The sequence below is a fragment of the Brachyhypopomus gauderio genome, chromosome 15 (assembly GCF_052324685.1).
Source record: "Brachyhypopomus gauderio isolate BG-103 chromosome 15, BGAUD_0.2, whole genome shotgun sequence".
Taxonomy (NCBI): domain Eukaryota; kingdom Metazoa; phylum Chordata; class Actinopteri; order Gymnotiformes; family Hypopomidae; genus Brachyhypopomus; species Brachyhypopomus gauderio.
The window spans coordinates 12,268,504-12,294,836 of NC_135225.1; the positions used below are offsets into that span (position 1 = coordinate 12,268,504).

Consider the following 26,333-nt stretch of genomic DNA (forward strand, 5'->3'; position numbering starts at 1 on the left):
TGTACCAGTTGACTGCTGGTTATTATATCCTTAATTCAGATCTAGTCACGGTTTTGTTTGTTTGCGCACGTTCTTCATTAAACCCTCCTTTTTCCCTGAGACTTGGCGTTATCGCTTCCATTTTATTTCGCAATCCCTGCCTGTCACAGGTAGAAACATTAAATATCTAATAAGTGTATTGCATCAGGGACCTTCAGATGAAACAGGCACACTATATATCATTACTAAGTATTGCTAACAATTGCTGATCTGCCTGTAATAAATTTGTGTTTGTTTCTCCAGGTACAAAAATAAATAAAAAACAAAAATAAAAAGACTAAGGATCACATGCTACCATTAAGTCATTGTTTATTGGTGCGAAAACCAAATATTCAAAAACATTTATTGAAAAACATTGATAATGGAAATTAAGTACATTATCTGTTAAAGCAGTAAAAACTATATCAAAGTTAAATTAGTCTCAGTTAAAATGTTTGACACATTGGGTTTAAATAAAAACTTTGAACATGATACTTTTGTTCTAAAAAAAAAATATTTTATTTATGTAATTTTTGTCTACGCCTCCCAAATTCCACTGTTTATATGAATGTGCTATAAAACAGACTACTGAAAAATCTATGGTAATTTCTTAAATCGATTGCAACAATAGAACATATGCACATACCTTGCATTTAATTCTTTAGCTATTATACCACCATTTCATCTGCTACAATAGCACATAATTTAATGAGCTGTCAAATGTACACAATTATTTATATACTTAATATCTAATGTAGGCTGCCATGACTTCAAAAATCTAAATCTCTTTGAAAATCCCTCTCCTCTGTTAGTAATCTGGAATCTAAAACTGTCCAACTAGATTCTGATTACTCAGACAGTTCCTCTGTTGGTGTTTCAACAAGCTGTTCTTGTATGCAAATATCTGACCACAACGTTCACAACCAAAAGGCTGCACACGCGTGTGGATCTTCATGTGTGTTTTGAGGTTGGATGATTGATTGAAGGTCTTTCCACACTGAGTGCAGGCATATGGTTTTTCACCAGTGTGAACGTTCACATGCTTCTTGAGATTGCTCTGATCTGAAAACTGCTTGCCACAATGAAGGCACCTAAAGGGTTTCTCACCCCGGTGAATGCTGTGGTGTTTCTTAAGACTAGACGACTGACTGAATCTCTTACCACAGAGGGTACAGCAGTAAGGCTTCTCCCCAGTGTGAACTCTCTGGTGTAAAATGAGAGCACTGGGATGAGGGAAGGGTTTTCCACAGTACTTACACACAAATCTCTCTTTCATCTGTGATGCAAATACTGATGTGTATGGAGTTACCTCAGAATGTGATGCCATTTTCTCAGCCCCAGTTACTTCATCACTGTGTGCAAAAGTTCCATCCACATCAGAAAGAGAGGAATTGCTTATCTGTGTCCCAAAGGGACATGCGGAGTCTTCTGTGTCACCATGCATAAAGTACTCATTGAGGGAGGCCCCTGTGTTACAGTCTGGCCCAGAATAGGAGAGGCTGTGTGTGGCTGTCTCATATCTGCTGCTGTCCCATGAAGCATTAGCAGCAGAATGTAGGTCCGTTTCAGTTTCTGGTGTAGAACCTCCATCCTTAGGACAATTGCCTGGAAACAAAACCAATTTAAAAGCATTGATAACAATATCACATAGTTTATGCAATAGGCCAGAACAGTTTTGTAGTTTTATTATTTGTAGTTCATACAACAGTGCTAAAACTGATTCTGTAAAGGCTCATGAATTCACAAAATTGACAGAAACTTCCCATGTCCACTCTGCTATCAAGTATGCCTTAAAAGGCTATGCTTGATCAGGCTAGGCACCCTGCATCCACTGTGCTACCAATAGAAAAGAAACCCCTGATTGTATGCAATTTGGGGGATTATGCTCTGAGGAAATCGATAACATGTATGTGACACTGCCTCTTTTCAGACTACAGGTACTGACATAATTTCCCAGGGACTACAGGTGCTGTCAAAATTATAACTATATCAGCCATTCCGGATACGAGCATCTGACAAATGCCATAAATGTAAACACTGCAACGCCTTAAGATTTCACAATAAAAAGACAAAAAAATTATAAACATGAACATGAAGTGTTTAAAGATATGAATTTTACTTGCATGCTAATTTGTCAATGAAAATATGTTTAAAAGCACTGTGGCTATGTTCAACGCTGTTATGCCCCTGTGCTGTATATATGTGTGTATGCGTTCTCGTTCAAGATCTAGTCCAGGAAATTGGACTTCCATCGCACCCTAGGAGGACTCTGATCTGTGAGACACACTGGATTTTGAATGTGGCCTGTCAATGATATAAAATCTCACAGTGGAGGAAGATGAAGAGAGCCGGGAGCTGAGAGAACAAGAGAGATTGATGCTGCCTTGCTCCAGGTAGTACTTGTACATTCTGCATCATACACCAATACATTTACATTTAGGGAATTTAGCTGACGCTCTTATCCAGAGCGACTTACAAAGTGCTTTGCATCTGTTCACAGAATGAATCCAAGACAGTTGCATAGATTGGTCAAATCTTGAACGACTTATTTTTGGGCTCTGATTGTGTTTTGAGCTCTTTTTTTGGTCATAACTGCTTCTGGGATGGATCGCCAAATGGGATGGGGCTGTCATGCTAATGGGAATTGGTCTTCGATTCATTCTGGTGGGTTTGATTCCCAGGTCCCAGGCCATGACTGAAGTGCTCTTGAGAAAGCCACTTAACCCCAACTGCTCCCCGGGCACTGGGCTAGGGCTGTCCACCACTCTGGGCATGCGTGTACCTCAACCCCCTAGTGATCACTAATGCTCCTTTAATCGTCATTGCAGGAATCGCCCATTCTTCTTCTGAATCCACCAACCTTTTATCTCCACCCAGAGATGACAAACTATACAAGTGGTATATGATGATCAATATTTTTCTTATTATTATTCATTATTATATGGGGCAGTCATAGCCTGGTGGTAGGGAACTGGTCTTGTGACCGGAGGTTCGTGAGTTCTATTCCCAGACCTGAGGCCATGACTGAGGTGCCCTTGAGCAAGGCACCTAACCCCAACTGCTCCCCGAGCGCCGGGCTAGGGCTGCCCACCGCTCTGGGCACGTGTGATCCACAGACCCCTAGTAATCACTAGCGTGTGTGTTCTAACTGCACAGATGGGTGAATAGCGGAGGACAAATTTCGATTGCAGTGTAAAAAATCACAATTGACAAAATATGGCACATTATTTACATGATTTTCTTGGCAAACCGATCAATGGATAATAATCCAAATCATTAAATAACTGTTCTGTCCATGAAAAAATTTGCTCTGCTTATACGACTCCAAGACTACAAATATTGGTAATGTCACGGTACGGCGGCCCCCTACTGGTCGCCCCCGTCTACAGCAGCAGCTCGTCCTGTGGGTGTGGTGTTGTGTTCGTCCCTCAGGTGGGCGGAGCCCGCGATCCGTCTCACCTGAGGGTCGTTTGTTCGTCTATATATGTCTTGTCTTTGTACCAGTTGACCGCTGGTTATTATATCCTTAATTCGGATCAGTTCACGGGTTTTGGTTTGCGCACTTTACATATTAAACCATCCTTTTTCCCTGAGACTTGGCGTGATCGCTTCCATTTATTTTCGCTCACCCTACCCGTCACAGAATAACCAGCCACTTTCGGAAGCCGCCAGTCTCCTTTACTTTCTCCTTCGTTCGTGGTCATGTCTCGTGGTAAGTGTTTGTCTGCGTGGTGTTTTGTTTGAAGAGCTCCGCCGTGCTTTTGTGTTGTGTGTGTGTGTGTGTGTGTAGTACGGCGAGGACCAGGGCAGTCTGCCCTGAGACAGCTCTTCATGTCCGTTGTTTGTCTGTCTGAAGAGTTTCGCCGTGCGTTTGTTTTGTGTGTTGCACGGCGAGGACCAGGGCGTCTTCCCTGTTATACTCTTCATGTTTTGTGTGGGTGAAGTGTACGTGTGAATGGGCGTGTGGACCAGTGTGCGTGCTCGTGGTGTTATATGTTTAGTGTTTCGTGTGTGACGCGGGTGCCGCTCGTCACTGTCGCCTCGCTCCCCTGTTGTCTTGTGTTTTGTGTGGGGGAGCGACTGCGAACCTGAGCGGCACGTCACAATACTACCGAGCGCGCATGTAAGAGTCCCGTTCGTTCATTGTTTGTACACTGTTTTTTGTTTGTCTAGTTTTTGCGTGTGTGTTGTTCTCGCGTGCCTGTGATATGTTGTATGTAATTCCACACATGCTCCTCCCCCTTGAGTGTGTGTTGGGGGTGGACCAGTGATGGTCTCGTGCCACGGGGAGTGGCACGGAGGGCATCGCTCCTGAGGGAGGCCCTGACCAGGAACGTGGGGGGTTCTCCTGAGCAGGTGAAAGTCCCCTGCTGAGAAGGAGACCCCTCCCCCATTGTAAGGGGGATCAGGGCAGTGCGCGTCTGTGTTTTGTGTTGGTGTGTGTGTGCATTTGTGTTTTATGTGCAGGTGCTTCTCCCTGGTGGTGGATCGTAGCATTCCTGGGCCTTGTGGAGGTCTCCACCAGGCAGGAGCCCCCTTATGTTGTGGGGTGACCGGAGCCCGGTCTTAAAGAGCCCCTCCCTAGAGGGTTGGGGTCCCCGGATGTTTGGGGACCATGGGGCTCCGCTCTGAAGAGCTCCTGCACAAGACGGAGACCCTTCCACGGGGTCCAGGAGGTGACGTAGCCACGCCCCAGGGAGGTAACCTGCACACATACACCCCGGACGGACAAGGAGCCGTGGCCCGTCGTCCTCGCACCTGTGGGGCTAAGCGGCTTAATGCCGGTTAGGGCGTGAGGGCCCTGTGACCGACCGGGCGTGGTTTTGTCTTGTTGACGGCCCAGTCGGTCCAGGGTCCCGCCCAGGTAGGTGAGCTAACCTGTGTTTGTGTTGTGTGTTACAGCTCCGGGACTACAGGGGGTGTCCCTTGTCCCTGCCTGCCTGTCCCTTTGTTTTGTGTGCTGCCGCTGTAGGCCGCACAGCCGGTGGAGGGGAGTGCGGCTTGGAGGGGGGATCTGTCACGGTACGGCGGCCCCCTACTGGTTGCCCCCGTCTACAGCAGCAGCTCGTCCTGTGGATGTGGTGTTGTGTTCGTCCCTCAGGTGGGACTGGTTGTATCAGTCAATATTTTGGATAAACCAATTAAAAACATTTTAAAAAGCAACAGTATTGCACATGCCCTGGACAATGGAGATTATGTTGGATTATGTTAGGCATAACAGTCTCTCACACATATACCATCAGACAAGCATTTATCTAAATGTTTCATAGATTGCCAAGATGTGAGGACACCACATAGTGAAAACTTGATAAAAATGTGACCAATCACCATCATCATTATCACTATGTCTGGTTGATATCATCTTAAAACAGCCACAGTTTCTTTAGAACTCTTAAGATTAATCTGTTGAATTAGGGTAAACATTTATTCAGCACCTCTAAAACTGTGACCATAGTATAAGGGTGTATTCGGACAAGGGTGGAATGCCCTCTCTGGGTCGGGAATGAGTCCTTGCCTCAAGTGGAGGAGTTCAAGTATCTCGGGTTCTTGTTCACGAGTGAGGGAAGGATGGAAATTGACAGGTGGATAGGTGCTGCGGCTGCAGTATTGCAGACGCTGTACCGGACTGTTGTGGTGAAGAGAGAGCTGAGCCAAAAGGCAAAGCTCTCGACTTACGGGTCAATCTACGTTTCGACTCTTACCTAATGTCACGAGTTCTGGGTAGTGACCGAAAGAATGAGATCGCGAATACAAGTGGCCGAAATTAGTTTTCTCCGCAGGGTGTCCGTGCTCTCCCTTAGAGATAAGGTACGGAGCACGATCATCCGGGAGAGGCTCGGAGTAGAGTTGCTGCTCCTCCACATAGAGAGGAGCCAGATGAGGTGGTTCGGATATCTGGTCCGGATGCCACCTGGGCGCATCCATAGGGAGGCGCTCCAGGCATGTCCAACTGGGAGGAGGTCCCAGGGAAGACCCACGACACGCTGGAGAGATTATATCTCTCGGCTGTCCTGGGAACACCTCGGTATCCTCCCAAAGGAGCTTGAAGAGGTGGCTGGGGAGAGGGAAACCTGGGCCTCTTTGCTTAGGCTACTGCCCCCGCGACTCGATCGTGGATAAGCGGATGACAATGGATGGATGGATTTATTATACATAGTAATATAACTGCTGGTAATTTAAGTTTACCGTTAAATGTCTCTGTGTTTTTGTCTTCTTCTTCAACATGCTCCTCTTCTTCCTTGAGAAAGTCATGTGTTTCTTCATCACACTGAAATTATAAGGAACACAAACATGAACAAGAGTCGATACAAGAGATACAGAGTTAAAGACAGATGCAGAGTTAGGGACAAATACAGAGTTAGTGACAGATGCAAAGTTAGCCAAGCAGCTCAGCCAGTTTAGGGACTACAGTGGGTTTTACTAAAGCGACCAGAATCTCAAAGTGTAGCTAACAGCAAACAGCCCTTTTTGTGCCCCCCAAAACCAACATCATACCTAGATGCATGGCATGCACAACTGTCATTCAGTAATAGTATAACTCAATAATTATTATTATTGTAATAGTATAATTCAAAAAGTATAATTCAAAGGTTAAGGTCAGTACCTCATGCTCCACAAACTTGGAACACAGTGGTAACAGAAAATCTGTTTAAATAAAATCTAAATATGTTGTTTCTTTTATAGATGTTATTATGCTATCAAGCATTAAATGCAACCAAAACAACTACAGACCTCTTGTTGACAGAGTTGTTTGTTCTGCTCCAAGGACTTGTCTCTCTCAGCACCTGTGTAGAGTCTCTCCTCTTCATTTGCCGGAAAACAACGATTAACAAGAAAATAACCAAAACACAAACAGGTTGCTACACAGGCACCAATGTTATTAGTGTTTATATAACGTCAAAAAAGGAGTGCAATATGCATGCACCGTGTATTCTCCGTGCGACTACACACACCTAACCATGACATTTTGGTACAAATACACAAACTGTTACACCCCTATCAAATATGATAAAAAATTCTGTGTATTCACGGTAAAGTCTGCTTCTTTTCCTCCCATAGATGGTTTTTGAGCAGTGTTAGATTTCTGTTCTGTTTTTCTAAACTGAAAATGTTAAGATTCATGTTTTTCTCAAATATGTATATGTTCAAGGAGTCTGAGTTTCGTCATGCATGGCACCGATACCTCATACCACATACAACACTCAAATCCAGAAGACAAGTAGCCTGCTTGTGTGCATAAATTGAGTAGCTATTCCCATCTTTATTAATGCAGAGATTTCTTATCCTGTACGAATGGGTCATAAATTTTACAGATGCCCTGTTGTAAAATTGAATTACTCCACTACGCCATGGCTGAAAAGAGCTCAATAAATTCCCTCACTCTAAGCAATACAAATGGCTTTTTGTTTCTCACAAACAAAAAAAATGTTTCTCTATACCTAGTACCTTAAAGTCAGATGGTAATAGTAATAATAGTAAGAATTCAAATAATAATAGTAATAATAATGATTTAAAAAACAGATCAATCCATATACTGAATGGAGAAAATAGTAAATATATTTACAATTTTAGAGGTGTCACTGTATTTCACAGGTGTACACATTTAGAATGAAATATGCACTTGTAAAGAAAGAAAATACATAAACCTACGTTCCACTCCAAGGCTCAGCTCTAGGTCCAATTCTTTGCTCCTTATGTCCACTATCTCTTCCTTAATAATGAGTATATCAGGCTCTCCATCTTCCATATTCTCCACCAAACACTGCTAAAAAAATAATAATAATAATAAAAACAAGGGAATTTTGTAGGCACAGATATTACAGATATTACACATCTTGAATGTAAATTGAATTGTATACTAAATGATAAAAAAAACATAGCTATGTCTTATTTAGAATTTAGACCTTCTGCACTTTGAGAGACTCCATATCTTCTGTGGAACGCTCATTGTCAGATGAACTGATCTTTACATGAACCATTCGCCCTGGAAACAAACAGACTGCTTAAGCATATACAGTCAGTTCTACAGATCCAGACTTAAAGGAGCAGAAAGTAATTTTTACCATGAAAAATAGCAAACAAGATTTATGGAAGTGGTTGTCTTTCATTTTTACATTTTTTTCTATAAAGTGCAGCTTACATGATGAAGACTCAGATTGCTTTGTAGTCCTCAAATAAACCAGTTTATACTCCATAGAGCAAAACTCCCACATGCCATGTTAATAACTTTAGTACAGAATCATACAAACCTCTGGGTGTCAGTATAATGGCTGTTTGATAATATGAAGAATCATCATTGGAAAAATTACATATTACTCCTTTAAGCCTTTTTTGATTTAAAATAAACTCCAATAGAAATATGCCATTGGTACTGCAATTTGATCAAAGACTATACTTAACTCATGTCTGTGTAACAAAAATAGTTGACGCTGTAAAATATTGATGAATAAAGTTTGCACACATGCAATGTAGATACAACCCAATATCATGTATTAATTGGCATTCCTGATGTGCACTGCAGCACAAAAGTACTGTATATAGATAAAGAGTTATTACTTCATTATAAGCATTTGGCAAGCTGATCCTGAACAAAAAACATGCTCAATTAATTTTACTAGCTAACCACAAAACTGGTTGCCAGATGCTCTGCTTGCCGCTAGGGTTGAGTATTGCTGCATCGTCAGAAGATGCTCACTGTTGATTAGCGGCAAGTACAAAAACTTGCATTATCCAGCAAGTCAAATGGTAAGTTCAATCTTTTGATAAACATTTGGCCATCTGTTTGCTCAGTGGATTATACAACTGACTTGTACAGGAGAACGCGTGTTTGAATCAGATTAGAGAGAAAATGTGAATGCAGCTCTACAATCTCTACTGTGACCATCACAGAGACTATTAATCTGATATATTCCACGGTGATCCTTGAGATGATCAGCTATAAAATCAGAAAAACACCGTAGAGAGGCAAGACACAGTAGTTTGTTTTTTGTTTTATTTATAGTTGTTTTATTCCCCCTGCTCTAGTTTTTTTCCTAAATGCTCAGGTGATCTTCCAGAGGCCTGGAAGCTTTGGTGTCCTGCACAGTATCTTAGCTGTTCCCAGGACAGCACTCTTATGGATGAAGATCTCTGTTGTTTCCAGGAACTGCTGGAGCCATTCTCCCAGGCTGAAGGTCACAGCCACTGTGCTATGATTAACTATGAGAACCAATGTTACCTTCACATTTTACATCTAGCTGTTCTCCCAGCCCTTGGTGTTTCCCATCTTTAAATCCAGCCTTTTCCAGCCTTTGGTAGCGTTTCTCCATATCAACTACTATTAGTATAGTTAACTATAGTAACTATTCAACTGATGGTACATACTCTACAGAGGTCTATCATCATCTGATGGTGCCCATTTCTTCTCATTCCCATCCACCTCGGGTTTGTAAGTCTGAAGTACTCACTAAGGACTTTATCATTTGGGGCCATCTTCCTGGAACACTCCTGGATCTTGAATATTTAATCCTGGATAGTGGCTTTGATAATTAATCCCCAGCCCCCCTCCTTCTGTTCAGTGTACAGTCTCATACAGCTAGATTTGTAAATTCTCAGGAATTTCCTTATTATCTGTACCTTGTGGTCTCTTGATTATTGCTATTTGCCTGTGGGATTCCAAGAAACATGTAGCTGTCCTCAACATCTTATGTTTCCTTCAGGTAGTGTTATCCTTCAGTTCTGACTACCTTCCCCTCTTCCAACCAAACATATCCAGTCTGGTGAGGTGTAGGTCTCAGTGATAACTGAGGTGTGGTGCTCTGAATTGTACACTTTCATATAGTCTATAGTCTATATGTGTAGTCTGTGTGTGTGTGTGTGTGTCCAAAGAAGATTCAAGGTGAATAACTGCAGTGTACTGTATTAAAAGATATCAAGATAGAGATGTACACAAGGTTTCCAGAGAAACCGGATGTTTTGGACCTTTTGCACTTCACTGCCATTCTATATCTACGTCTATATATATTTTTTTCTTTTTGTTGGTTATCCATAGATGAATGTTATTTTTGTAAAACATAGATCAAGCTATAAACATGCAGTTAGTTAGTGAAATATTTTGAGAAAAAATATATATTGTTTTTAAGATTTATAACAATATTGCAAGCTCTTAACAGGTGTCATCAGTTTGGTGCCTCCATTTGTCGGTGTTTTACTGAATTAATATCAACTACTAGTGTTTCACTGAATTAAGCATTCTCCCTCCAAGTGCACTTTTAAACCAAGCTATACCTGTTTAAACCCAAACTAGCCTCCCTGATGAATAAGGCTGTACCCAACCCCACTGACACTGTTAATGAAAGATCAGTGCCACCAAGTCCATGTGAGGTTTACACACTATGCTCACTGAACACAACAGTGACTTCCAAAACCATACAATCCATATCGACCTGCCCAGCAACTATGGCCGTAACCAGTCACACTGGCAGTTAACCAGATCCTGCAGAAAGAGAGGATTTATTTCTGATCCTAGCAATAGAGATTTCTATTTTAAGGCTTTCACAATGAGTCTGGTTTTAATATATGAAAAACAGGCATGTCAGAATTTGAAAATGAACGCATGTAAATTAATGGCGTCTTTCACATCCAGTGAAAGCAAGGACCTTAAAAAGCTAGGTTTATACTTTCGCGAGTGACCGTAGCGCGCGACTCCGCACACCTCGCGCGAACCTCCGCAAACGGCGGAAGTGTTCATAATTGTCACATTCTTTGCAGTGTTGTCCGAAACGATATGTGGTAGTATAAAGAAACACCCCTCAAAACAGGGGAAGGAACATTTACCTGACGAATTTTAATGTTGCTTTGACTTTCAGGTTTGAAAAGTGCTGGAATTTAGGCTAACATACTTGAAAATGCTATTCCAAGAAGCGAGCTCATGAAAGCGACACTTATTAGAGTAAGCCTCGCTTGAGTTACCCAAACATTTAACTTCCGTCTAGTTCCGTTCCACAAATGAAATCCAGACACAACCTGTTCCCGCTAATTCAAGCCAGGCTTTTTAATCAGTGATCATGCGCGTGCACACAGTAATTACACAGCCTCACTAATCGATATTCGAAAAGGCAAGAAAATGTCGAAAGAGCTGAAGGAACGAGCAGATATTTTGCTTCTTCTGCTGAACAGGAGCTACTTATACATCTGTATGAGGAATATAAATACATTATTACGAAGAAAGGCAACACGTCCTGTATTCATTAAGTCAGAGAAGCTGCGTGGCAGAATATTGCAGACAGATTAAATGCGTGAGCGTATAATTTAATCCATTCATTGGCATTTTAAAAGTGTTATAGTAAATTAATAATGTTAATTAATCATGCGGGGTGAAGAATGTGGCAGCAGGTCAAGGTGAAATATAAAAATATACTCCAGAATGGTAAGTACAGTTGATTAGTCTAATGTGCAGGAAAAGGTAAAACACCACATTAAATAACTGTATAAAATATTTTAGCAACCAGAAAGAAAACCGCTACTGCTGTTACTGGTGTTGGGCCTCCTGTAGCAGCTATCACTCCTGCAGAAGACCTTGCTTTAGAGCAAAATTGCAGACGCCGCAAAATTGCAGACACCCTCATTTATGATCCAATGAGTTACTAGTTCGCTGTTACTGGCAATCGATCGACCCCCCCCGGTCAAAAACTTACGTTCGCCACCCCAAAATTTTCTGACGCCCCCCCCCCCCCCCCCCCCCCCCCCTGTATATGTCCTGGCGCCGGCCCTGCGCCCCATCATTGTGGAATGTGATGAATATATTAAGGAAGCGCTTAAGCGCAAGGCAAACCTTTCGAATTTGGCGACAGACCGTTGCCTTACTAAGATGTTCTGCATTCCCAACGCTGTACAGAAATGCGCCACTGGCAGAGAAGCGCAAAGTGATCCAGACCGCTTGGGGTTTGGTAAGAGCTTTACTACGTCTAGTGGTCTTAATATATGGCCCCAAAACTTACAGAGATATATAATACTGTGTCTTCTGAACCTGCAGCACTCAAATAAGTAGTCATTCGGAAAGCCCAGTGGATCTGTCCTGTCCTGGAATGACCTTGGAGCTGGTAGCATGAATGCTCTGCACACTACACACGCTCCCTCATCTACTGGATTTTCTACAAATGGGCATGCCATGGTCAATCAGCCTTCAGCCTTCACTGTTAGCTGCTCTTTTTATAGCCTGCATTTTGGATTATTTGTATCACCTGTATGAAAACCTTGGTAAGGTAGTTGTCTGTATCCATTTCCTTTTTGCACCATTAAGTTAACCACACATTTATATTATTTATACTGAACATATGTGAATTGCGGAGTGATATCATTTGCTTGTAATTTGAACACAAAAGAGGAAGTATGGGGATAAATATATACCTAAAAGTATCTTCACCTAAATTACTCAGTTATTATTAATACTTAGGTACAAAGTTTTTTAAAGAATTTTATTTTTTGTGATAAAGTTTATGCTAATGTATGTTTGTGGACCATAACTGTATTCCATTTTACAATGACCTGAATTAAGATTAAACCAGTACATTGAAATGTGCAGAAACCTCACTGATTAACAATGAATATGAAGATCGAAATATAAATAGCATTTGGAAATATAATTATTAAATGTTAATAATAACCTGCAATCATTCCAAACTAATAATTACAGTACTCAATTAAATGTATAAAGATATGATATGCTACATCCACAGCAATGTAATGGATAGAACTGCAGCGGAACCTTGTTCTTCAATTTTGTTTCCCGGATGGTGAGACTGCTCAGCCAATAGAAGCGGTCCAGCTAAGCTAAGCCTCAACTCTAGCCTGGTACAGAGCAGGTTTGTACAAACGTATATGTTGCTGTAGTAACTGATCAAGGCTTAAGTCTAGCCTCTTTCGTGGAACCGAATTTGAGCAAAATGAGCCAGGCTTGTCTTAAAAAGCCCGGCTTACTGAGTTAGCTCGCTTTGTGGAATAGCCCCCAGTTCTCTTGTAATTCCAGGACGAAACATGAGAGAACGTGAAGACGTTAAGATTGGTTGTTCTGAAAATAAACAATCATTAAATAATGTGATAAAAAAGCGAATTATTTCGAATAATTTCGAGTATATGTATAAATATTTAACTTAATTAAGTTTAACATGCTGGGAAATATTGAAATGGACCTTGAAAGTGACGTACAAGTGCTTGAATTCCACCTTGTAAAGGCAAACATGACTTTGTTCATTGCGCTGAGGCGCGCAAAGTTACAAAATTTGAGAGGTGCATGACCTCGCAAATCGACAGCGCGTGAGCCCCTCGCGCACACGCGGAGCCACTGCGATTACGTCATTTTCGCCAGTGATTTTAGTTTAGCCCAGTGGTTCTTAAACTTTTTCTATCATTCCCCACCTCAGAAGAACGGGAAATTCCATGCCCCACCTGTCCCATATCACCCAAACAAAATGGTAATAAAATACAAATGGGGGTGGTGAACGCAATTTGTTGACCGGGGGGGCTGGTACAAATTCATTAAAGGGCCGAATCTAGCCCTGGTTCACACTGTCCCGCAGACATTTTAAACATCCGGGGCTTATGAAAACCGAACAGGCATTAAAACGACAGGCTTAAAAAGGTTCATTTCTTCCAATTGCTTGCGCCCCACCTGCAATACCCATGCGCCCCACTAGTGTGGCGCACCCCACACTTTGAGAAACACTGGTTTAGCCTTTTTTTAGTAAAAAAATTTGTTATGTCTGATGCACTTTCTGCCATTCTCACCGCTGTATGCTGAGTAGCTGAACCGGAGCGGAATCGCGCATGCACGGGTCAGTTTCAGTTTCTGGCTTGCCTTTAACCTATACTAAGCAAACGCACACGGTATGTTAACCGTGCATTTTAATACCGTGGTATACCGTGAAACCGGTTACCGCTGCAACCCTAATGGTGACTATGGATGACAGTAATGGGGACACTGTAGTGGCACCATCTTATAAAAACCTAGAGCAGGGGTCGCCAACCTATGGCACGCATGCCACGCTGGCACGCCGAGGCATAATCACTGGCACGCGCCACACTGGACCAGCATCAGCAAAAAAATAATAATAAAAAAAAATCTCAGACAGAGAGCACAATCCTCCAATCGAAATTGCTCCTCAACGCTCTGCACTCAACACCCGACACAGACCGATGTTTAAATTTAGCCTAATACAAATCAATTAGCCTCCGGTTAAAAAAACAAACCGAGGGCATTTCAGCCCTGGATGGAAGACTATGGTTTGGTGTATGTCAAAGATCGTGCTGTGTTTACACTGTGCTATGACATCGTTGCATGCCCAACTTCCAGCATTAAGAAGCATTTCGAGACAAAACACGACAAGACGTATAAAGACCCCGCCGAAAGAGTCGTTAAATGTGCCGTGGCTAGGTATGGCAAACAGTCCAGCTCTCAAAAAAGTCCGTATTTCACGTCCAGTCCCGGGTTTTTTTTTATATAAAGTGAGGAAATGTCCTGGTTTTTATATTACCTCCATTGAACCATTTAAATTTTAATTTACAGGCACTACGGCTGCACGGCGCTGCGTGTGACATAATCCCTGAGCCGCGTCAAGGCTGGATTATTTATTACGGATTATACTTTCACGAGTGACCGTTTATACTTCCCGCATCACATTCTTTGCAGTGTTACCTGACCAATTTTAATGTTGCTTTGTGTCCCAGGTTTGAAAAGTGCTGGAATTTAGGCTAAAGTGAGGACAGCCATGTTCTTAATCAGAATGTAAACAGCGTGACTGTCAGTACGCAACATGCAGCACCCCCCCCCCCAAAAAAAAAATTTATTTGTTGATAGTGGCTAGAAAGAAATTTCTCATTGACTAGAAATAGGAGCATTTGGACACGCACTAATTTATTATTTTTATAAATTTCAACTGAAGGTGCAAAGTTAATGAAATCGACATTTACTGGAAAAAGATAAATGGAACACTTTAAACCAGACCTGGCCAAACTACGGCCCGCGGCCCACATCCGGCCCGTTGTGCGCCCCTGTCCGGCCCGCGAGAGGCCAATCATAAATGAAACAAATATCTATGTCGTGCGTGCAATACAACTGTGACACTTTTATTTTGAAAGCGCTACGTTTGTGTTAATTCCGTGTGGACGTGTGAGCTGTGCAAGAAACACTGTAGGTGATCAGCGACAAGTTAAGGCTGAATTTACTTTCGGGAGTGAACGTTGCACCTTGCGCGAACCTCTGCAAATGGCGGAAAATTTACGTGACGAATTTTAATTGTGCATTGTGTTCCAGTGAAGTGCTGGAATTTAGGCTAAAGTACTTGAAAATGCTTGAAATTGTAACTGTATTTCGATTCACAACAAATAGATGACTGAACAGGGGGTATTCCAGAAAGCAGGTAAGTAAACTCAGAGTTAACAAAAACTCAGGTTTTCCATTCCAGATCCCGAGCTTAGAGAGAACCTGAGTCAGCTGGGAAATATTGAAATGGACCTTGAAAGTGCCGTAGAAGTGCTTTAAAGCTAGGTTTAAGCCAGGTTTGTACTTGACGCGGCGCGAGGGTTCGCTGATTATGCCTCGTCATGCCAACGGTGGCCTGCGTGCCATAGATTGCCGACCCCTGCTGTAGAGCCTTTGAATATTAAAACCATTGTAGAAATTAAGCTCAGCAAGTAAAGTAAAAGGAGGACGCGATCACACAGTCTCATTGAAAATGTAGGAGTTAATGAATAAATTGCACCAACGCAAAACCCGTGACATAATCCAAATAAAGTTTGTAGACTAGTATTGTTTTGATATAATCAAATGACGATGGAGTGTTAGAGTTATCGGACAGAGTTGATCAAATCAGAGTTAATCCAACTCAATGACTCCAGCAAAGATGTAATTAAACTCTGCCCACGAATTTCTCTTGGCGAAAGATGTACACGGTGAGCATACGATAGCTAGCTAGCTCTCCATTATTATGACGATTAAAAGCAATGCCGGATTATATAAAAAAAATACTGGTCTTCAAACTTTGGATTTGGATTATATTACGGGTTTTGCGTTGGTGCACTTTATTCATTAACTTCTACATTTTCAATGAGACTGTGTGATCGCGTCCTTCTTTTACTTGCGCTCCATTGCTGGTCACATCTGAACTTAATTTCAACAATGGTTTTAATATTCAAAGGCTCTACAGCAGGGGTCGGCAACCTATGGCACGCCGAGGCATAATCAGTGGCACGCGACACGCTGGACCAGCATCAGCAAAAAAATTAATAATAAAAAATAGAGCACGATCCTCCAATCAAAATCGCTCCTCAACGCCCTGCTCGGTGGAGGCGTTTATACTTGGCGATCGATCGCGATATAATACTTAATTTGTGTCCATTTACACCTCCCCTCCGCTAACAATTTACACTCGCCACATATATATATGATGTAAATGATGCAATACGTGCAATAAAGGAAAAAAAAACATTAAAGTGCCGTTCCAGAATAACAAGTGAGAAGTATTTTAAACTTTTATTTAAAAATGTCTAAAGTCATGGCTCTTCTAATGTTTTTATTCAGCTACTTTTGTGTAAGAGCAGCATATACTTCTGTTTAAAGAGCTTCTCCGTGCAGTTTCCGCCTTCTTTTGGCAGATCTGTTAAGATGATTGGCTGCAGTAAAAAATGATTGACAGCTAACTCTGGCTGATAATTGGCTTAATAAAAATTGATTGACAACGAAAGTCTAGTATCTGATTGGCTGCATTCGAAAATGATTGACACATGCTCCGCCCAAAGCATAATTGACCCCCCGCCATGCTTCACAGTAGGCAAGGTGTTCTTTTGTTCATAAGCCTGGTTCTTCCTTCTCCAAACATAGCGCTGGTCCATTGTCCCAAACAGTTCTAATTTAGTTTCATCTGACCACAGTACACTGTTCCAAAACCTTTGTGGCTTGTCCACATGACTTTTGGCATACTGCAGTCGACTTTTCTTGTTCTTTGGAGTCAGCAAGGGGGTGCGTCTGGGCGTTCTGGCATGGAGGTCTTCGTTATGCAGTGCGCGCCTTATTGTCTGAGCTGAAACTTCAGTGCCCACATCTGACAGGTCTTTTTTCAGTTCCTTAGCAGTCACGCGGGGATTTTTCTCCACATTACGCTTCAGGTAGCGCACAGCAGTCGCGGTCAGGATCTTCTTTCTGCCACGACCAGGTAACGTTTCCACTGTGCCCTTTAACTTGAACTTGCGAATGATACTTCCGATAGTGTCTCTTGGAATATTTAACAACTTTGCAATCTTTTTATATCCATTGCCATTCTTGTGAAGAGCAATAACCTCTTCTCTTGTCTTCTGGGACCATTCTCTTGCCTTCACCATGCTTGGAAACACACCAGTAGATGTCTAGAAGGAGCTGAGTATCACAGTCCTTTTAAATCTGCCTAATTGGTGCTTATCATGCTTGATTGCTGCTCGTTGACATCCACAGATGTTTTCAATACCTGATGGAAAACACTGGAATGAACCTCTGTTCTTAGGAGTGGTAGTCGTAAAGGGGTTGAATAATTGTGTCAATGAAGAAATCACAAAAAGGCCATTTAATACTTTATGACAAAAAAAATTGATGCCATCTTAGTTGCATTTAGTTCTTTAACAAGTCCTTGTAAGATTTCATTATGAACACAATTACAAATGTGCACTGAATTCCATAAAACCCTTCGCAGCATTGGGGGTTGAATAAATTTGATCACAACTGTATATGCCACCATTAGCGGAAGTTTGCGTGAGGTGGGCGGAGCCACTGTAATGACGTCATTATTGTTTGTGTGGCCCTCTGACACAATTCAGGTTTCTCATGTGGCCCCTTGTAAAAATTAATTGCCCACCCCTGCTTTAAACATTCAAAACAAGCTCAATAATTTCAAATTGTTTTAAACCCCACAAAATCATGGACGGATTGTCCTGAGTGATAGACTGCATTAAATATCCCGCCTGCAGCAGAAACTAGAAAGGGATCTTTAAATTGAGAGTGATGTGCTGCATGTTTATACTTGATGCGTCGGGACCGGTGAGAGGGTACGCACGCCAAAAATGACGTAATTGCAGTGGCTCCGCCCGTGCGCAAGAGCCCCGTACACCGGCGCTTCGCTAGGTTATGCACCTCTCGAATTTTGCACTTCAGCACAACGAACAAAGTCATGTTTGCATGAGTTCGTACACCTTTACAAGGTGGAATTCAGTTAAATATTTATTAGGGGTGGGACACGATTAAAAAAATTAATCGAATTAATCGGAAGCTTTGTAATTAATTAATCGAAATTAATCGCATTTTAATCGCATTTCAGTATTTAACATGAGAAATATTAATTTAAGTTTAAATGATGAATCAATCAATTAACATAATCATAAACTTCAACATCTTGTTTATTTTTCCACCAGTCTACTACGAAGACCAATATATGTGTAGTGTGCAGAAAACAGTTCAGAACATTGGAAATTCTGACCAAAAATGTTGTTTAATTTAGGGAGTTTTGCTCAGGATATTGGAAGAATTGAAGTAAATCAGAAGATGTTTTTTAATACCATTTTAGATGGTAGACTTTCTTTAATTTCCCAGGCCTCTGCCATAGGCATCTTCATAGTGCCTAGAAGTGGTCTTCTGCATGCTCAAAGCAAATGACTGGATCTTCATCATCTATAGATTCATCATCTATAATATGAGCTGTCACACCAAGATCATTCTTGTTGCTAACAGAGGTCCAGTGATCCCCAGTCAGAGCCACATTTGTGGCACTCTTCACAATAACCTGTTTTAATTCTTTCCTCATCATACAGCTGCTGGATTTTCTTCGACATTGTCTTTCTGGGGTGAGTTTCCCAAAACGTTCTTAGTGCCAAGTACTTCGTCACCTCGTTCTTACGTACAAGGTTAAGAAGTACTTGGCGCTAAGAACGTTTTGGGAAACTCACCCCTGGACGGTAGTTCGTAACTTGCATCAGTTGACGCAATTCGCAGCGCTTCTTGTAAGCATTTATCTTCGACCACAGAGAGCGGACAACACAAATAATGTGATGCATCATGTATAAACGCGTGCGGAGTCGCGCGCTACGGCCACTCGCGAAAGTTTAATCCAGTCTTAATGGTCCAATGAAGGTCATTTAAAAACCAGGACGTTTCCTCACAGGATGTGAATTACGGACGTTTGGTCACCCTATCGTACTAGGAATACATTTAGCAGCTAAATTATCATTACTGACCTGCGCGTTAAGCTGGGCGTACACTGCGATTTTTGGCCCATTTTCAGCCGATTTTTCACTCGTTTCGGCTCAATCGCGTGTCGTGCATCGTATAGTTTACACAGGTAAACGAGGAGCGATTCACACCTCACGACCAACTCCCTATCAGAAATCGCAGCGTCGCAAGAACATCAAACATGTTTGAAATTCAAATCGCTCCTCGTGAGAGTATCGCACTGTTGAAGCAGCTCCACGAGCCGACTCTCCCTGCGATTTAGTCGTACAGTTTGAGCTGGAGCTGAGTACACGATTTAAAATATTGCACAGTGTACGCCCAGCTTTAGCTGCAACATGTTTTGCATTGATGTGGTAACGAAGGGTGGAAGTGCTCCTGTGATAAGCGAACTCCTTCCTACATAAAGTGTAAATAACACTATTTTTGTTTGTACTTCCATCTGAAAGTTTCTTATATTTAAATTTCCCATCCACCAGCGTAGCCTCTTCAGTCATCTCCATCATGATCATCTTATTGTGTGTCCATAATCTGTATGCCCGGAACTCGCGCACTGAGAAACATTCCACGGTGCAAAAGTGTCTCGTCCGTTAAATGCGTTAAAATGCGTTAATTTTTTTTAGTGCGTTAATTTTCCTGTAATTAATTAATCGAAATTAACGCGTTAAAGTCCCACCACTAATATTTATACATATACTCAAAATGATTTCGAAAGAATTCATTTTATCACATTATTTAATGGTTGTTTATTTTCAAAATGCCCAATCTTAACGTCTTTACTTTCTCTCATGTTTTGCCCTGGAATTACAAGAGGCTTGTATTTGTTAACGTAATACAAGAGAACTATTCAGTCAGATAGCTATTTGTTGTGAAACAAAATACAATTTCAAGCATTTTCATGTACTTTAGCCTAAATTCCAGCACTTTTCAAACCTGGAACACAATGAAACAATAAAATTCATCAGGTAGCCTAAATGTTCCTTCCCCTGTTTTTGAGGGGTATTTCTTTATACTACCTAGGGCTGGGTATCGATTCAAATTCCAAGAATCGATCCGATTCCGATTCTGAAGATTAAGAATCGATTTATTTCGATTTAATCCGATTTAATCGATTCGATCCGATTCGATCCAATTCGGGGTTTAGTGTTATTAAAAATGTATTTATTTGAGCTGTTTCCTGACTATGTACAGAAGCAACATGTTAAAACTAGTATTATATCAATATTAATCAGCAAATAGTTACTGGTAGTTGGTAGTTACTGATGGCTGGAAGACTGGTGAAAAGGGTAATCATAAATCTACCTTCAAGAAAGGTAATCCAGGACAATAAACAGAGGACATCTTTGAGGTGTCTATATCTGCAACAGTGGACTCCTACTGGGACACTAACCAGTGCATTATTATTATGATTGAAATAATTAAGAAGTCACCCAAAAGCTGTTGCTACCAAATGCATTTTTATTTTAAAAGTGCTCACACTTAATAAACTGAAAGTATAAAATGTAAACGTGTATTTTTCTTTAAAGTAAGAATATAATAACAGAACTGTCACGTTACGGTCCCCGACCCCTCCCTGTTGAGCGTGTGTTAACGTTGTCTGCGTCTACTCGTCTGCGTATCTCCGCGGGTGCGTCTTGTGATAATCCTCAACTGTGGCTCGTCTCGTCATCACGTGGGGTTTGTGTGGTTTGTCCATTTAATGTGCGTTCGCGCAGCATCCTGTGCTCGTCGTTGTTTGAGTCACACATGTTCTATGTAAACGTGTTTTATGTGCACTGTCTGTGCTTCGGTAAATGTAATAAACATAACGATTTGGAAAGTGCAAAGGATTCTGTCTCGTCCATCGCCTTGCGCCCAACGTTACAAGAGCATTTTTAACTTTTTTAAACTGTAAAAACACTGGGTAAACTGTCAGTGACATGGACTAAATGTAAATAGTCACTGACACTGGATAAACTGTCCTTCTGTTTTTAGATTGCCGATTTGACTATCGTCGTTACCGTCACTGTCCGTCGCCATGTTGTTTTACAGTTAGTTAGACCGAGCACGCCTGCGTGAATTCAGTGACGAGGCGGGGGTAAAAGTTCACTAAAAAATCGATCTTTGGACGTACGAATCGATAATCAGATCATCATATGCGAATCGATTCTGAATCGGAAAATCGATTTTTTCAACACAGGCCTAATACTACCACATATCGTTTTGGAGAACTCTGCAAAGAACACGCCAAGTATAAAATGCTTCCGCCGTTCGTGTGAGGAGTGCGGAGTCACGTGCTACAATCACTTGCAAAAGTATAATCTAGCCTTTAATTAAGCTACTGTACCCCTGCTGTAGGGCTGAACGATTAATTGCATTTGCAATAATTTCGCGATTTTTTAAAACGCAATTGTCTAATCGCACAGGCTGCAATTTAAACTGGTCACGTGACTTGGGAGCGAGCCGAGGACGAACGGAGCAAACCCGAGCAGGAGGCAGAGAGGTGGAGAAGTGAAGTTAACACAGCGCACTTTAACTTGTTGCACAATGGCTTCAGGCTCGACAGAAGCTGACAACTGAAAGTCTAATACCAAAGAGGGGCAGCACATCAGTTGTGTGAAATTACTTTGGCTTTAAAAAAGATGCTGCTCAATGTCAGGTACTGTGCAAAACGTGCCTTGCTACTGTCGCTACGACGCGAGGTAACACTACAAACCTTCTTCAGCATAAAAAAAACACCACAAAGCCTTGTATGATATTTGTAAGGCTAAAATGCCAACGACCAGTGTTGCATCTTCAAATACGCAAAAGTGTTTCTCTGAGCTTATACAGCTTTAGTATGCGGTGAGCAGCGAAATACCGTAAAATCACGCATATAGGCGCAATAAGATTTAAAGCGCGGATGAATCGCAAAAGCGCGGATAGCTTGACCGCGGTCCAGCAGACAGCCTTCACTGACCGAACCGTTTGAAAGCGTAACTCCTTATGGATGTAATTCGAAGTGGCACGCTGAAATAACTCGGGAACTCGGGCAGTAACGGAGTTCATAGTGAAAGACATGATGCCCGTTAATGTAGTGAACAAGCCCGGCTTCATGGCTTTGTTAAACACACTGGATATGCGCTACCAAATGCCCTCACGCACATATTTTAGCCAAGTTGCTATACTTGCAGGGTTGCCAACTCTCACGCATTGAGCATCTTAGACTAAAAAGTTAGTAGTTCACTCTGGCGCCAACCACAGGCGATCGATCACGATATAATAATAATACTTAAATTTAGTCCATTTTACACCCCCCCCCCTGCAACCCTGTATCTGAGCTGTATAAAAAAATGCCGAAACAGAGTTTCCTGAAAACAGTGGAAAAAAATCGCGATTTTAAATCGCTATCGCAATTTATAGATAAAAAATTGCAATTAGATTATTTTCCAAAATCGTTCAGCCCTACCCTGCTGTGCCTAAATGCACACATTGCGCTTAATTAAAAGACGCTCCTCCAAACTTTCCATATGCATTTATTGCATAACAGTACAGAAACTGCCAACCTCTAAGCAGTAGCCGCTCGTCCTTCTGTTGATTGCTTGCTAGCGTAGTTTGCGTGCTTCGCAGTAAAGTGACGGCTGATTTTGTACTCTTTGAAACTGCAACCCTTTTTTGGCATATCAGACATACAGCTGTTAATCGGACCTTTTCTTTGGTCTGCTATTTTTTACTGAAGAGCTAAAACGGCAGCGGGAAAGTTACAATCCAACAGAGGTTAATGTGTCTGGACTAGTCCGCCATCTATTGGGGAAGCGAGGGTATTGCAGGGGAAAGGGTGAAAAGGTTAAATGAATGAGGTTTTTACCTTAATTGGGACAAGTTCGGAGGGCCGGATTAAAAAGCCTAACTGGCCCGCTATATGGCCCGCGGGCCGTAGTTTGCCCATATCTGGGCTACATCCTCATCTGTGCTGCCAAGATACTAAAGGAACACTCCACTATTCATCTTGCTCTTGATAGCTGGTAGATAAAACTAGACAATGCAAAGCTGGAACAGTAGACGCAGATGTATGCAGATGTTCTTCTAGAAGGCGTGTAGATGGCTGCAGCAGAGGTGGCTTGTATAGTTCGACACTGATGGAGAAACGGGTAGCTGAATATTGCATAAATATGAACCATAGTAAGAAACTTGCTGGTGATGGCATTACGCAGAGTGGGGAACAAAACAAACAACAACATGAAGTCGACACCATGCAACAACACAATGAATTACACCATGCAACAACACTGCAGCTACATAGCCTTCGAGATAAATTCATATCGAAACTACAATCTGTTGTGCAGTTTAGACACTGCCATGCTGGTATTTGCCTCTCCTCCATCTTGAATTTATATTTTACTTATATTAATACCTACCAATCCTTTATTCCTTTGGCTGATGTAAACTACATATTTCTAGCAGACTTTCGGGTTTGTTTCACGGCCAAACAGCCTGTACTTGCCTTTCCTTCTTGAAGTCTCTTCTGAAGACCTTATTTCAACAGTGATTTTTTACTTTAAATGTTGTTGCAATGTAAAGCAACCTTGGTTTTGTTAAATAAACTACACAAATCATTATCATATATAAATAAATAGCAAATTATTTTAATAGTGATGTTCAAGGCATGCTAGCTAATAACTTGATAATCCAAGAGGAATACCTGGAAGTATGAGAATTGATAACCAACCATATTTATAACAGTAATAGTAAATAACACAATGTTGTAATTAGTGGTTTAGGCAATTGTGCATTATAAACTAAACACTGTCAAATTCATTGACTATACTCTTGTAAATAGAAGCACCATAAACAAAAGTGTCTGTTGTATAATCATTCTTTATCTAGCTACATGCATTTTCATCGACATTTCTTGCTTCCGCCCAGCACGGGGCTTCTGGCCCTATAAGGGGCTTTGTCCAACCAGAGACTTGTCTGCGGGGCCGCTGCTATATGGAGCCGCATCCATCAATGTAGCTACTCGGAATAAACAATTTAGCTAGGTAGCTAAAAGCGACTGAAAAGTTAAACTAGCTATCGTCAGCTTAGATTGTTAGCTAGCTTGCTTAACATATTCGCCAGAATCATTACTGTACACGTAACTATGCATGCTTGCTTGTTAGCTGCAAAAGGCTTTTGTTCGACGTCAACATTGTTTCGGCACTGTCTATTTTGGTTACCTAGCTAACAATGTGAGAAACTGGTCCTGCCTTTATCTCGCATCAGTTTTTGACAGCGTCAACCATTTCGTTATGGCACTTATATACAGTAACGTTTAGTTAGATGTGTATTTGATGGCTTGGTTAGCAGCTTCGCTTACCTCCCCCCTTGCTACAACCATCTCCTTTAAGCAGTCCGTCCGATTTGTGTGCTCCTTTAAACTTATGTGCTCTTTTATAAAATGACTCTCGGACTTCGATCAATTTCAGCTTTCGTTTTAGTATATTATTCTCCTTCTGACTTTTTAGGATTTCTGTTTGCAATTCATTGTAGCTAACTTCAACAAGTTTACAGATCTCCGCTACAGCTGCGTTAGCAAATACCTCCATAACTGAAGCAATTTGAGTTTGAAATCCTAGAATGCTCGCCATGATGGTGCTGAGGTAGTTAGCTAGCTAACTAACCTAGGTAGGTAGCCAGTCGAGGTTTTTTTTTTAACCAGAAAAAATTATATCTAGGCAATATATGATGTCGATGCTAAAATAATTTTTAGAATTCGAAGATTTTTAAATCAAGTTTAGTTGACTGCTATTTCTTCCGCTCATCTTGCTAGATAACTGGCAACATCAGAAACGACAGAGGAAGCGATGTAAAACTGTGAAGACAGCAACACAAAGGAACGTAGCAGCAAGGCAGCCGGAAGTTCACTATTCAAAAGAAAAGCCTCGAATGAATAATAAAGAATAAACACATATAAAAAGTAATTACAGTAACCAGACATCCCAAGTCTCCCGGAAGCTGCTGGAGTCACATATAATCTCCCGGAATTCAGAACGAGTGACCCGCACACAGGCGACAGACTTTTTTTTCTCAAATCGCGAGTGGGAACCCAAGAGTACCTGGCTGCAGACCTCCAGCAGGAGGCAGCTCCAGGCTGGGGCAGGAAGTGACGTAACTCCAGCGTGGGGCCGGAAACGGGTGTCCATGTATGGATTTACGATTCAGATTATTCAGAATATTGTGCTTCGCGCTTATGTTGATCTATTTATCGATTTATTTTTATATATATTTTATAAAATAACTATGATATTAGCAGAGCCTAGATGAATGGAACTCAAGGCTAAAAATACAGATTAAAACAGCTAGCTAACTATCCATTGGGCAAGGACATTAATTTAATTTAGGAAAGCAGATGAACGTATTGTGCTTAAAAGCAAAAAAACAACTTTCCTCTATATTTCAATTTTTCTACAGTAAACAGGTTTAGCCAGTAAAGACGCTAGTGCAGGAGTCGGCAACCTATGGCACGCGTGCCACCGTTGGCACGCCGAGGCATAATCACTGGCACGCGACACGCTGGACCAGCATTAGCAAAAAAATGAAATAATAAAAAAATAGAGCACGATCCTCCAATCGAAATTGCTCCTCAACGCTCTGGTCGGCGGAGGCATTTAAACTTGGCGATCGATCGCGATATAATACTCTTGTGTCCATTTACACCTCCCCTCCGCTACAATTTATAACAATTTACACTCGCACCCCCCCTCAACAATTATTTAAACTCGCAACACAACTCCACCCCCTATGGGAGGTATTTCCTGCCAATAATAAAACTAAAATGAAAACACTAAAATGAAAATGAAAATACCGTTTTGCCATTTCTTTTTCCATACATGTGTGAAAATATTATGACAAAATTAAAAATAAAATGAAATCACTTAATTTGCAATTTAATTTTTCACTCGAGCACGGGTCATATGTGACAAATATAAAATGAAAATTAAAAAGGAGGACTGGCGCTACCTGCTGGTGATTTTCTTTTTCATTTTCCACTTTTCATTTTCTTTTTCCACTTTTCATTTTCGTTTTCAACTTCACCAGCATGCAAATACATGTAAATGAACAGTAGGCGGAGCTACAACTACAGTACCTCCCG

The 26,333-nt window shown here is 41.4% G+C and overlaps 1 protein-coding gene across 2 annotated transcripts; it reads right to left on the reverse strand.

Annotated features, from left to right (window-relative positions):
* Positions 1–331: 331 nt before the first annotated feature.
* On the reverse strand, positions 332–25,069 carry LOC143476548 (uncharacterized). Of its 2 annotated transcripts, none has more exons than XM_076974779.1 (6): positions 24,558–25,069; positions 7,923–8,002; positions 7,669–7,780; positions 6,751–6,821; positions 6,205–6,286; positions 332–1,623 (listed from the first exon to the last, which is right to left on the reverse strand). In XM_076974779.1, the coding sequence occupies exons 1-6, from the start codon at positions 24,826–24,828 to the stop codon at positions 842–844; spliced, it is 1,398 nt and encodes a 465-aa protein (XP_076830894.1). In that variant the 5' UTR covers positions 24,829–25,069; the 3' UTR covers positions 332–841. The 2 variants fall into 2 exon arrangements, with proteins under 2 accessions (XP_076830894.1, XP_076830893.1); XM_076974778.1 differs by having other exon boundaries at positions 7,669–7,783; positions 24,558–25,067.
* Positions 25,070–26,333: the final 1,264 nt, after the last annotated feature.